The sequence below is a fragment of the Toxorhynchites rutilus genome, chromosome 2, assembly GCF_029784135.1.
Source record: "Toxorhynchites rutilus septentrionalis strain SRP chromosome 2, ASM2978413v1, whole genome shotgun sequence".
In the NCBI taxonomy this organism is placed as follows: domain Eukaryota; kingdom Metazoa; phylum Arthropoda; class Insecta; order Diptera; family Culicidae; genus Toxorhynchites; species Toxorhynchites rutilus.
In genome coordinates, this window is record NC_073745.1 from 60,096,351 (window position 1) to 60,110,047 (window position 13,697).

Here is a 13,697-nt window from a genome sequence, read left to right on the forward strand (position 1 = left end):
AAATGCGAACACATCATATACTTGATAGCATCGGTATGAATTGTGCATTTTGTAGCAGAAGCTTTCTTTCCTAGATATTTAATAAATGGCATCCTTCTTTAATCCTTTTCCACAGAAGCTGCTGCAAAATAACTTATTTTTGATGAAAACGATATAGCCCTCCGATCAAAAAATGCAAATATACTTTTTTTCAAAAATGTAAAATGAAAAATGAATCCTCTACAGCGTTATTAAATGTATTTAATGTTTATATACGGATTGCGTTATGAAGTAAATAAACTAGCTCAACATTCGATTAGGATTCATTGCCAACCATAAAACCCACAACACGTATAACACAATTTTTTTTTTATTATTATGACATAATATTATAATTACAATTCATTTTAATAATTCATTAATCAATGGGTTATCGGGATACGGTTTTCGATTCCACCCTCAGTGAGATTACTCTCTTTGAAGAAGGTGTTTGTTCACTTTACTGCGCTAGATCGAGGATTCAACATTTCTCGTTCTATTTTATCAAAGGTAGTTTTCGAGTCTGTTTCGCAAGGAAGATTTGATTTTCAGCTTGAATAATTGCATATTTCGTTCACTTTTCAACTCTATTGGAAGTGAATTATACAGGCGTTTTCCATGGCTTGGTTCCTCAACGGATATCGATGGGAAGTTCTTTGCAGAGATTGGTTGTGTAAAGCAGCAGAGTTAGTGAGCATGTTGTGCATTTGTACTAGAGACTGAAGATCACGGAGTGCTAATATCGGAAGAACCGCAGGTGCAGCTTCTTTATACAGCCCGACGGTCGAATACAACGAAGGCCTTTTGTAGACAGCTTTCAAACATCGATTCTGCGTTGACTGTAGGGTTTGCAGTTTTGTTTTGCTAGCAGCTCCCCAAATTGACACCAGATACTGTAGCTTAAATTGTACAAACGCATAGTACATATCAATCAATGGTTTGGTCGGCAGGAATTTAGACACTTTCCACAAGATTCCACAAATTACACTTAAATCACGTTGAAGCGAATTGATATGCTCATTCCAAAGTAGCCGGGAGTCAAATATCAAACCAAGATACTTGAAATTATCTACTTGCTCTAACGTCGTACCGTTGACTACGAGCCCAGCATGGCGATCCACTTGAAGACGAGATGAATGGAAGAGCATATATTTGGTTTTTGCAAGATTGAGTGACAGTAAGTTTTCATTGAAAAACTGTTGCAGCGTAGCCATGTCCTCTGCCATATGGCGAATAATCTGGTCGGGGTTCGGGTCTTGGTATGAAAGAGACGTATCATCCGCAAAGAGTCGTGGATTTCCATGAAGACTTAGTTTTGCCAGATCGTTGATGTATAACAAAAAAAATAAGGGCCTCAAGTTACTACCTTGTGGCACTCCTACCGTAGTGTGACGAACGGAACTCATCGCACCGTTAACATAAACGAATTGCGTTCTGCCTGTCAGATAGCTCCTTATTAGATCGTTTGCTACTCCTCTCACTCCGAAAATTTCCATTTTGAGTAAAAGAATTTCATGATCGATTGTGTCGAAGGCTTTTTTCAAATCCAGGAACAACACACCTTCGATTTTCCTTGTATCCATCGCATCATATATCTCATTGACTAATTCACAAGCTGCTGTCGAGGTACTTGCGCCGCTTCTGAATCCGTATTGGCGGCTATATAGTACGTCATGTTGTTTGAGAAACTGGATGAGTCTGGTCGCAAGTAACTGTTCAAAAATTTTGCTCAAAACTGACAAGACTGATATTGGGCGATAGTTGTTGACATCAGATCTGCTCCCCGATTTATGAACCGGAATAACTCGTGCAATTTTCAAACAGCCAGGAAATCGACCAGTTGAAATTCCCTCGTTGAAGATGTCCCGCAGTAAGCAAGCAAAGAAAGAATGGTGTTTTTTGACAAATTCTGAGGAGATCCCATCAAAACCACAGCTTTTCCCATTTTTTAGGTCATTAATCCTCAAGATTACTTCTTGCTCTGACGTAGGTTGTAGAAAAACTGAATTTGACAACGGCTGCATCGTACCGAATCTGCCGATTCTACGACTACTATTTATGGAAGAGGCGAGCTGGGGTCCAATAGAACTGAAGTAATTGTTGAATGTGTCAGCAATCGTTGGTCCATGGCTAGTCTCCTGCCCGTCCAGAATCAGCTTAATGGTACTATCTCCAACTTGACTCCGTCCGATGACACTGTTAATGTTCTTCCACATATTCTTCTGGTTCGTATTTGAAAATAATTTGTTATAATAGTCCTCCTTTGTCTGATCCTTCACCTCCTGCAGCTTTTTAGAAATATGTTTTAGCATATCTTTTGTTCGTTCATCTGAGGGTCGTCGCTTATGATTTTTAAGTATGTTCTCTTTGATCTTGATTAACTTCCAAAGATCGTAAGTCATCCAAGGGCAAACTCCTTTAACTTTGGCCTGTACGCATACCTTTCTGGAACAACTTTCTTTTAAACGCTCGTATGTTGATAAAATATATTGCGGCGCTTATAATAAATCCGCATGCAGCGACGGCGGTAACGCGCACCAAAGATACTCGTAAAATAAGCGCTGTCACCGATTGTCACATTTGACTTTTTGCTTCTCTTCTTGTTCTCCCTTGTTATTGTCATTCATGTCAACAGATCGCCGTGAGATGAATTGATTTTTTTTTCAATGTTTAAGAGTTGCTTAGAATTGATTTTACATTTAAATTGGAAAACGGTAGGTTATTATGAAACAATGTTTATGTGTTAAAAATACTGATTTACGTTTTGTCAACGTTTAGATTCGACCTTGGTTCCGGCTCGATTTGATATGGCTAATATTCGCGAAAACGTTCTTCATCGTCATGCTTCCGTAAACACTGTTTACCATTGCCTCTACGGATATTTCTACTTAGGCATCAAGATGAATACATTGGCCAAAATCTACGCCAAGCATCATTCAACAATTTCGCAGTGGATTCGTCTTTACGACGAAAACAAATATTTTGGACGAAAGGAAAGAGCAAAGGTCTACCTTCAATTTGGTCCGAAGGAGAGATCTTGGATAGTGAACTTGTATAAAGATTGTCCCATCTTGTACTTACTTGAAGCTAAGGAACGGTTTGAACGGACTTTCCATAAGTCAATAAGTTCCGCATCCATCAGTCGAATCCTTCACTCAGAAGGTTATACGTGGAAGGTGTTGGAAAGACGGGCAATGCAACTACGCCAACAAGATATCTACCGGTTTCAATCCGACATGACCATTATAGCTTGGGACATTCATTGCCTGGTGTTCTTGGATGAAATATCCTTTGACAATCGTGGACTGCTCCGAAATAAAGGATACGCACCGGTAGGTTATCGTCTTATATACCGTGGGGAGTTCGTTAGGAAGCCCAGATGTTCTATGCTGAGTTTCTTGGGGAGCAACGGTGTGCTTGAAACGTTCTCCACCGAGGGGACATTTACCCGACACAATTTTTTTGATTGCGTGCGTTCGTTTGCATTAAGTGGAACAGTTAAACGACATCCTGGGCAATATAGTGTATGGGTTATGGATGGAGCCCGTATCCACTGCCACAAAGCAATAATAGAGTACCTACGATCCTTAGGAATTATTGTGATCTTTCTGCCAGCGTATGCTCCATTCTATAATCCCAGAGGAGGCGATCTGGCGTAGTGGTAACATCCATGCCTCTCACGCTGAAGGTCACGAGTTCAATTCTCACTCCCGACATTCTTCCAAAAATGGAAGTACAAGTGACGAACCAGCCAAAATGAGTTGAAAATCACTATAATACAGATAAAAAAAAAAATTCTATAATCCTATAGAGTACGTGTTTGGATATCTCAAAAAACACTTAAAGAAAACATATGTTGAGATTAGCTCTAAAGATTTGACTATTACCATATGTGAAGCTTTTTTTTTTTTTTTTATCCAAAATATATATTTTTATTAAGGCTCATATGGCGTCAACCTGACGGAGCCGGGAGTTCAATATTTCGACAATGTTTGCCTTATAACTATGTTAGTAATATGTAACCGATTACTCGCGGTTGGCTCGAGGTTAGTATTACAAGTGTTTTCGTAATTGTGATGTTGCTGTCTCCAATGCTCTGTACCTGTGCCCGACACGGGATACTTCCTTTTGGGATGCAGCTGACCATTAATCAGCAACGCCCCCTAGTCTGTACCCCATATCGAGGAATCCAGGATAGAATGGTCACTAGCCGGCGCAAACATCAGCTCGTGTAGAGTTGTCATGAGCGATACAACCTTTGGCTCTTGTTGAATGATCAGTGGACTGCACAACCTTTGGCCCGTGTATCGTAAAGAGTGTGTGTATGTATTGCCGCGACTAAGTAAAAGTTTATAGATCGGATATGAGGGATATGAAACAGGGACACAACGAAGGAAACATCATTAAACGTTGACATCGGCGTTTCTGAGGAACAGGTATAGATGAAGCAGAAGATCAGGATCACGGCTACCTAAGATATCCCGGACGGGGATATCCGATTGTCTGCCTTTTGCTCTCAGTGCTCTAGAGAGCTGAGAGCGAGCAGCATGGAATCGGATACACGACCAGACAATATGCTCGATGTCGTGGTAGCCATCGCCACAATCACAAAGATTGTTTGCTGCGAGCCCAATGCGATAGAGATGCGCGTTTAGGTTGTAGTGATTGGACATAAGCCGAGATATCACGCGAATGAAATCACGACCTACATTCAATCCCTTGAACCATGCACTCGTCGAGACCTTAGGGATAATCGTGTGTAACCAACGACCGAACTCATCACCACTCCACATGCGCTGCCAACTAACGAGTGTGTCCTGACGAGGAATGTGAAAAAATTCATTATAGGCAATTTGCCTTTCAAAAAGTGTGCCTTCTGAAGCGCCCACCTTAGCTAGCGAGTCCGCTTTCTCATTCCCCGGAATCGAGCAATGAGAGGGAACCCATGCTAAGGTAATCTTGAATAATTTTTCGACCAAAACACTCAATAGATGTCTTATTCTTGTTAGGAAATAAGATGAGCGTTTATCAACTTTCATTGAACGAATTCCCTCTATTGAGCTGAGACTGTCTGAAAAAATAAAATAATGGTCGATGGGCAGTGTTTCAATGATCCCTAATGCGTAATATATCGTACCCAGTTCAGCGACATACACGGAACAAAGATCTTTGAGTTTGAAAGAGGCATTGGAATTTTCATTGAAGATGCCGAAGCCAGTGGACCCGTATATGCTTGAACCGTCAGTACAGAACATTTTATCAGATCTAACTTTCCCATATTCTGCCGAAAATATCGGCGGAATAGAATCGGAGCGTAGATGATCTGGGATTCCATGGATTTTTTGTCGCATGGACAGATCAAAATTGACAGAGGAATTGCAAAAGTATGGGAAGCAAACTTGGTTGGAGATGCCCGGTGAAGGGTGCACTTCATGGGTAAGGAAATCATGGTACAAAGACATAAAACTTGACTGAGGAGTCAGTTGGAGTAGGTTTTCGAAGTTATCAATTACCAATGGATTCATGATCTTGCAACGGATGAAAAATCTGTAGGATAATTCTGTGAACCGAAGAGTAAGCGGGGTTACTCCTGCCAAAACTTCGAGACTCATCGTATGTGTCGAATGCAAACACCCCATTGCTATACGCAGGCAACGATATTGTATCCTCTCCAGCTTGAGAATATGAATCCTGGCAGCTGATCGGAAGCAAAAACTGCCATATTCTAACACTGATAATATCGTTGTTTTGTACAACTGAATGAGGTCTCCTGGATGGGCACCCCACCATGTTCCGGTTATTGTTTGGAGAAAATTGATTCTTTGCTGGTATTTCTGTTTCAAATACGCAATGTGTCTCCCCCAGGTACACTTAGAATCAAAATATACACCCAGGTATTTGAAAAACATAGAGTGTTGGATCGTTTTGCCGGATAGGTGAAGCTGGAATTAGGCGGGTTCGTGCTTCCTAGAAAAAACGACCATTTCAGTTTTCTCCGTAGAGAATTCGATACCCAGCTTGAGGTTCAGGGTAACTTGCAACGACTTTTGCAGAACGACGGGATTAGTACCCGTGATGGAAATAACTCCATCGTCTGCAAGTTGTCTCAGCGTGCAGTCTCTAGTTAGACAATCATCCATATCATTGACGTAAAAACTGTACAAGAGGGGGCTTAGGCAGGAGCCTTGTGGTAGGCCCATAAAACTGTATCGAGAAGATTTCAAGCTGCCATGATTGAAAAACATGTGCTTTTCTGAGAGTAAATTGTACAGGAAATTATTCAGAATTGGCGAAAGTCCACGATTATGAAGTTTCTCTGAGAGAATTTCCATGGAAACTGAATCAAATGCCCCTTTGATATCGAGAAAAACGGAAGCCATTTGTTCTTTACGAGCAAATGCGATTTGGATTTCAGAAGATAGCAGCGCGAGACAATCGTTCGTCCCTTTACCTCGGCGGAAGCCAAACTGCGTATTTGACAGCAAATTGTTCGCTTCAACCCACTTGTCCAAACGAAGTAGAATCATTTTCTCTAACAATTTACGAATACAGGATAACATTGCAATCGGCCTATACGAGTTGTGATCGCAAGCCGGCTTGTTGGGTTTTCGTATGGCTATCACTCTCACTTGTCTCCAGTCATGCGGGACAATATTCAGCTCCAGAAACTTGTTGAACAAGTTCAGCAAACGCTGTTTTGGCAAGTCGGGAAGATTCTTCAACAAGTTGAATTTAATCTTGTCCGACCCCGGAGCTGAATTGTTACATGAGAGGAGGGCAATTGAGAATTCTACCATCGAAAAATTCTCATAATCGCATTGGAGCGGAATGTCGCGTACGACGTTTTGTGCAGGAACGGAATCGGGACAAACCTTTCTTGCAAATTTGAAAATCCAACGGTCAGAGTATTCCTCACTTTCATTTGTATGGTTCCAGCCACGCAATCTCCTAGCCGTATTCCAAAGAGTGCTCATAGCTGTCTCCTTTGACAAACCATTGACGAACTTCCGCCAATATTCACGCTTTTTTGCTTTAATCAGACCTTTTAGTTTGGCTTCTAGAGCTTGGTACTTTCGAAACCATTCCACTAATCCAGTTTTCCTGAATTTTTTGAAAGCGGATGATTTTTCAAGGTAGACCTTTGAACACTCCTTGTCCCACCAAAGTGATGGAGGACGACGTCGGAAAGTGGTAGCAGGAACACGTTTCTTTTGAGCATGAAGTGCGCTTTCGTAAATCAAACTCGATATAAAGTTATACTCTTCGAGTGGAGGAAGTTCATGCATTGAAACAAGTGCTTCAGATATTATTTCTGCAAATTTTCTCCAGTCAATATTTTTCGTGAGGTCATACGCAATATCGACTGACTCACGAGAACCTGATTCATTGGCGATCGATAAAATTATTGGCAGGTGATCACTACCGTGGGGATCTTGGATTACCTTCCACGTGCAATCCAGGGATAACGAAGAAGAGCAAAGTGATATGTCTAGCATACTTGCCCGTGCAGGAGGGTTGGCTATCCTAGTTGCTTCCCCTGTATTTAAAACTGTCATGTTGAAGTTGTCGCACAGATCATAAATCAACGTGGCACGGCTGTCATCGTAGTGTGACCCCCATGCTGTTCCATGGGAGTTGAGGTCACCTAAGATTAGCCGCGGCTCCGGCAATGCCTCGATGATATCAAAAAACTGATGGCGGCCGACCATGGTTCTTGGAGGAATATATATCGTGGCAATGCAGAAGTCTTTGCCATTGATTTGTGTCTGGCAAGCGACAACTTCAATGCCTGTCATCGATGGGAGAGTGACTCTATAGAAGGGGTGACATTTTTTGATCCCCAATAGTACGCCACCAAACGAGTCATTTCGATCGAGGCGAATAATGTTGAAATCGTGGAAATTCAGCTCGTCGGCTGAAGAAAGCCATGTTTCACAGAGGGAAAATACATCACAGTTAGAACTATGAACTAAAAATTTAAATTGATCTAGTTTAGGGATGATGCTTCTGCAATTCCACTGTATTACAGTGGTCAAATCCTTGACCTCTTGCACTGAATTAGGCATCGAGGGAAATGAACGCTGCTAAAAAACCACATTTTTCTTTCAAAAATGTTCTCACAATCGGAAGCAAACATAATACTATGCTTTTAAGAGGGTCATTTATATTTAAAGCATTTAAAATGTTGTCCACCAGGTCAGAAAGCGCAAGCAAACCAGATTGTGGCTGTTGCCTCGACCGCGAAAATGGAACAGACGGGGTGGGTGCTGCTCCGGGAAGTGCTGAGGACCCCTGGTGCGTAGAAGAACCGCTTAAACCAGGAGGTACTTGCTTCGGTCTATTCTCAGCACGTTCAATTCGAGTTTTCATTCCAACTTGGGAAGTTTCGGTCGTCTTTCTGGGGAGTGATGGAAAAGAAGTAATTTTTCTTTTCCTGACGGCACCCTGCGATGTACCGGAACTTCCTGCATTGGGAGCGTCAGCAACAGGCTCGTCGTTCTGCAGAATGGAGTAGGGATTGTCCTGATTCGTTGGTACGGAATTCTTAAGCATTTCTGCATAAGTCCGCTTGGAACGTTCCTTTAAGGAACGCTTGATTTTCTCCCCTCGTTGTTTGTACACCGGGCATTGGATAAGATCATGAGGAGTCCCGCCGCAATGAAGACACTTGTGCTCTTTCGCGCAAGGATTCTCATCATGGCTGTCTCCACAATCTGCGCAACGTTTTTTATTGCAACAATAGGCGGCCGTGTGACCGAGTTGCATACATTTGTTGCATTTCATTACCCGGGGTACAGACAACCGAACAGGTAAACGAAGTGCACCTATTGCAACGTAGTTTGGAAGGGCGGAACCCTCAAAAGTAACACGAAAAGAGTTTGTCCGATTGAGAACCCTTTTGTCATTTTTGTCATTTTGTGACACAGATTTCAGTCGATCGCATGCAAGAATCTTCACAGTTTTTAGTGAAGAGTTCTTGAAGCGACCGACACCATCGATAATCTCTTTTCGAGTCAAACCCTTTTCGGTTATTACGCCGTCTATTTCGACGTTGCAACAGGGCACGTATACGCGATACTCAATCGCAAAGAGGTCGCAGCGCGTGATTTCGTTCGCTTGGGTCCTGCTTGAGACGACAACTCGTAGTTTGTCTGGCCCCATCCGTGTAATCTCGGTAACTGCAGAAAACTTCTGAGTAAGTTCCTTCGAGATACGAATGACATTGAGAGGTTTAGATTTTCGTCTAAAGTATACAATGAATGGGCCTTTGGAGCCTTCATGGTATTCTTTTGGACGAAAATCCTGTTTTTCGTCAATGTCCTCATCTTCGGAACTTCCAACTTCATATACAGAAGTTTCTTCCTCAACTTCTGCTTCATCTTCCTGCTCTTCAGGAGGAGGATCGGTATCGGAAATATTCAATGGCGTCGATGGGGGATCCTTCCCGCCCTCAGCCATATAAAAAAAATCGGTCAACTGTTCGATATGAACAGAATATAATGATTCAAAATAAATAAATGAGTGAAAAAAAAATATTTTTTTATAAGGTTATGATTTATTTTATGTCAAATAAAATGCTAAAATGAAAAAAAATTCCAATAAAAATTCAACGGTATATAAGAAATAATGATCACCCCTAATGCCAACGTTTGCCGATTTGGTTAACACAAAGTTGAACAATGGTGTATATCGTGCACAGAAGGAAGAAGGAATGATAGGGAAACAAAAGAAAAATAAATTTCTACTTGCCGCGGCTGTGTGGCGTGTGTGATGAATGTGTCTGATTTGGATCCTCAGCGCGCACCACTTTAAATTTCGCTACACTCGCAAGCGCAACCGATGAAAAAGCACACTATTATTCGATGTGAAAAAAACACCTTTGTTGGATCGATTAATAACTTGTCCGATCTGCTTGCGAGTTGTCGAACCAATGATACCATGTGAAGCTTTGAAACATTTTAAAAATTATGATTGCGAGAAAATTTTTGCAAAATGTGGGTATCTTCACGGTGCCATATTTGACCCAAGCATTGGTTTGGGCCAAGACATGAAAACGTTTGGGTTTGAAATTTAATGTTACTGCCATTTACGGTACGGTTGATCTGTTTGCTTGATGATACTCAATAAAGAAATAAAATAAACCTTTGAATGTGCATTTTATTTATTCGATTAAAAATTCACCAACAATTAACATCATATGATCACAGGTGATCCACATCAACGCAATCTGTAACGGATTGAGCCAATTCTACTGAAAACTTGTTCTCTCTAGCAGATACTGAGCTATTCATAGCAGTAAGCATTGTATCATATTCATTTTGTTTTTCCTCAAGCATTGTAATTCGTTGGCCCATCACGGATGCTATGTTCATCAATTGACGATGATCGTCTTTCAGGTCTTGCAAGACCCTCACATATGCTTTGTTTACAGTCGATGCTACTTGAAAATCCAATCTCGCCTTTTCCAAAAGGACGTCACTGTGGACAGGAACTGTACTGAAAAGCCCAATGATATGCTGTGGTGGAGTCTGACTCATCAGATCATCTCGCATTGTCAACGGTTTGCTGCAAATCCAGTTAGCCCAACATCCCCAATTCACATCGTCGGCACTCAAATATTTGCCATGCCGTTTTTTCAAGTCTTCCTTTACATCATTCAGAGATCCAACCGATTCTGCACCTGCCCGGTCCACTGTTTTCGAACGTAGGAGTTGGCTTTCGACTTGATTCCACTTGTGAAGCGTTGATACAACATTGGAATATTTGTATAAAATTACTGACACATCCTTCGTCAGCCACGTCTGAAGCGTATGTCCGTCTACCAAGGAGGGAATGATGCTTCGCTTGCTGATTTTGTTGTGAAAGATCATAAATTTGTCACGGTCATCAAACGTAGGTGGATCCTCCCATTTGAGATCTCCTGACTCATCGGACGCATCCGGGAAAACAACACCACGATGAATAAACTTCAAACAAAATTGTCAAACTTTGCTCATAACGTCTTCTACACAACTTCCGGATACCATAATGTCTCCACAGCGTTCGAATGACTTCTGGTTTTTGAAATTCTTCTCGAATACAGTACCTTTGAACCGATACTGGTTGTCATTCTCCTTGGATCCGTGTAGTAGCTCGTCTAGCTCAGAATGAAAGGTATGATCTCGTATTTGTTTCTTGGATTTACCTGTCTTCCGCTACAATTGAACGAAATCCTTTCAATATCAATTGGTCAGAAAAGTAAAAAAAAATATTCTTACTCGCTTTGTTGAATGGCAAGCTCCTGGTCCGGACAGTGGGTCTGCTTGCGAATCATCATTACTTGGCTTTGCTGAATGAGAAGTTCCTGATTCGGAAAGAGGGTCTGCATGCGATTCATCATTGCTTGTCCTTTCGAGAGAGCTTTGATCTTGAGCTTCGTCAAAATATTCCACATCATAATCAATGGAATTATCATTGAACTGATACTCATCAGGATCCGGGGCATCCGGAGTTGGGTTCTTGGAGTCACTTTTGTCAGGGAGAGTTGTATCTGAAAATGAATTGTTTGGAATTGTATATTTCATTTTTCGTTCTATATTATTGTTGTCCTTTACCTTCAGAGATTGAGCTCAAAGACGAGACCTCAGTATCTAAGCCACCGCCTTCGGATCCATCCATCCTACGACGCTTACGACGGACTTTTTTCATTTCCGTTGTACAAAAAGAAGCAAACCTTGAAACAAACTCTTTTCAGCAACCGAAATGTGTTGATCGAAAAGTAAATTAAAACTAGCCAGCATTGACCAGGGGGAGTGTAGAAAAAAATCGTTTTCAGTGAGTATTTTTCTCCTTTCCTGACGGTTTGTTTACACTTTGAGTCAAAGTTCGACCACCTTCCTACAACAGAATGTAAACATCTGAATCAAATTTTTAGATTACACGGATGGCGAGAGTTGTGCAATTTTGACAGCCGTAAAGGGCCCCTGGATTTGACTGTGGTGACTAGGAGTCACTTAATAAATTGGCAGTATGACCGTATTTTTCAGTGGAAAAAGAGCGTTTTTAGTGTATCTGTAAAAATTAGTGACTTGAGTAGTTATTGCGCTTATATTTTGACAGCTTCCTCTGATGTTGGAAGATAATCGCCTTTCGCTGATATTTCTTGCAAGCTACAATATGGAAGTTTATTCTCTGCGCTTCCCTCCGGAATGTCATTCAACGCAGCTCGAAACAAATCATTCAGTTCCATATTGCAAACGATTGTTTTCTCAAGCACCAGATGTTTAATGGGCCTTTGTAAGTTAAAAGTAGAGAGTACAATACAGTGGTCACTTATATCAGGGAAAATTGTCTCGTTTACCACCGACGCAGATAAAGATTCAGAGCAGATTGTATGATCTAACACATTCTGGCTTGCAGGTCTCGTTATCATCGTGTTAGTCACAGTAAAATTATAGCAATTCAGTATGTTTTTATATTCATTGACAACAATACTTGTTGAATTATTGACCGGAATGTTCACATCTCCAATAATAGCACAATGCGATCCTCGATTGAAAGCACACATCGAATCAATCTTCTTGAAAAACGTCGAGAGATCATACGATGGGGGTCTGTACACGGCATGCAGATGAAAAGGGGATTCTCCGATATTCAATTTAACATACATATGATGAAATCCATTATGTTCCTCGTTGGCGAGCACATCAAAGTGAATTGCACTTCTGACGTACATGGCCAGGCCACCACCTTGGGAGTGAAGTCTACATGAGAAAATACTTCTATATCCGTCGATTCCATAAAGCCCACTGCGATCATCTTTCACCCATGTTTCTCCGATAACTATTACATCGATGTTTACACGACATAACGACAAAACTTCCTTAATTCTATCGAATTTGTCTAAGCAATTCATTCCTCTTACGTTGAACTGTAGTGTTTTAATTTGAAAACGTTTATTGTGCTGATTTGTATTTTTATTCAAAAGGTCATAAGATTCATAATAATAGTTAGCCATTCTTTATTTGTAGCAGAAATCAATAAGTGTTACTATTCACGTGGACAAATGGGAACGCTTCGTCGAAGGAACATGAGAAGACGAGCTCATTACTGATGAGTTTAAAGTTCGCTTGAAGGTTGCTCGAGCCAAGGACTGTAATTGCTGTTTGCTACCAATTTGTTCAACTGCTGCTCCATCGTGACGCTTCAGCAATATCTTTCCATTTCTGCCAGGTCGAACGTATTTGATATCTAAAGTAGTCTGGAAACCCTATGCTTCCTGCAACAAACTCCTACCATAATCCGTCAGCTCATCCCGAATAGTCACCGTCCGTTTCGAACCCACCAAAGATTCTGCAATCGATGATGCCAATAGTATACCTCGAGCTCGCTTCCGCTTAAATAATTCTTCTTTGTCTTGCTTGTTACGGAAAGTGACAAGAATGGGAGCTACCTGGTTTTTCGAAGCTTTCCCGAGCAGTCGTCTCACCTCACCGAAAGCAATTGGCTCAGAGAAATTACATTTCACAAGCTGACACATATTTGATATGAGGTCACCGGTGTTTTCATTGTCCACCAACGGAAGGTCCAAAACAATAGCATTATTCTCCTTCGACGCTTGATGTACCTTGTCCAGTTCCACCTCTAAACGGTCTACTGTTCCGACTAGTTGTTGGTACTTTTCCTTGGATTCGCAGATT

At 41.3% G+C, this 13,697-nt stretch overlaps 2 protein-coding genes and 1 pseudogene across 2 annotated transcripts in view; 1 reads left to right on the forward strand and 2 right to left on the reverse strand.

The window, feature by feature from the left end:
• LOC129765780 (uncharacterized) overlaps positions 1 to 2,420 on the reverse strand; it is a 45,561-nt gene extending 43,141 nt beyond the window's left edge. The window contains 1 exon segment of the mRNA XM_055766209.1: positions 2,048 to 2,420. Within this exon segment, the coding sequence (XP_055622184.1) occupies positions 2,048 to 2,420 (373 nt within the window).
• Positions 2,421 to 2,825: 405 nt separating this feature from the next.
• LOC129765781 (uncharacterized) lies at positions 2,826 to 10,093 on the forward strand. The gene is made up of 3 exons (XM_055766210.1): positions 2,826 to 3,643; positions 3,813 to 3,910; positions 9,939 to 10,093. The coding sequence occupies exons 1-3, from the start codon at positions 2,826 to 2,828 to the stop codon at positions 10,091 to 10,093; spliced, it is 1,071 nt and encodes a 356-aa protein (XP_055622185.1).
• Positions 10,094 to 10,220: 127 nt separating this feature from the next.
• Positions 10,221 to 11,698, reverse strand: LOC129765782 (uncharacterized; annotated as a pseudogene).
• Between the last annotated feature and the right edge of the window lie 1,999 nt (positions 11,699 to 13,697).

What these genes read in the sequence shown, in the direction of transcription:
- LOC129765781 (XM_055766210.1), top strand. Translation starts at nt 2,826, where the DNA reads ATGGCTAATATTCGCGAAAACGTTCTTCATCGTCATGCTTCCGTAAAC. An exon ending in TTTCTGCCAGCGTATGCTCC is followed by an intron (nt 3,644 to 3,812) that starts ATTCTATAATCC and finishes ATAAAAAAAAAA; the next exon opens with ATTCTATAATCCTATAGAGT. An exon ending in AGATTTGACTATTACCATAT is followed by an intron (nt 3,911 to 9,938) that starts GTGAAGCTTTTT and finishes TCTGCTTGCGAG; the next exon opens with TTGTCGAACCAATGATACCA.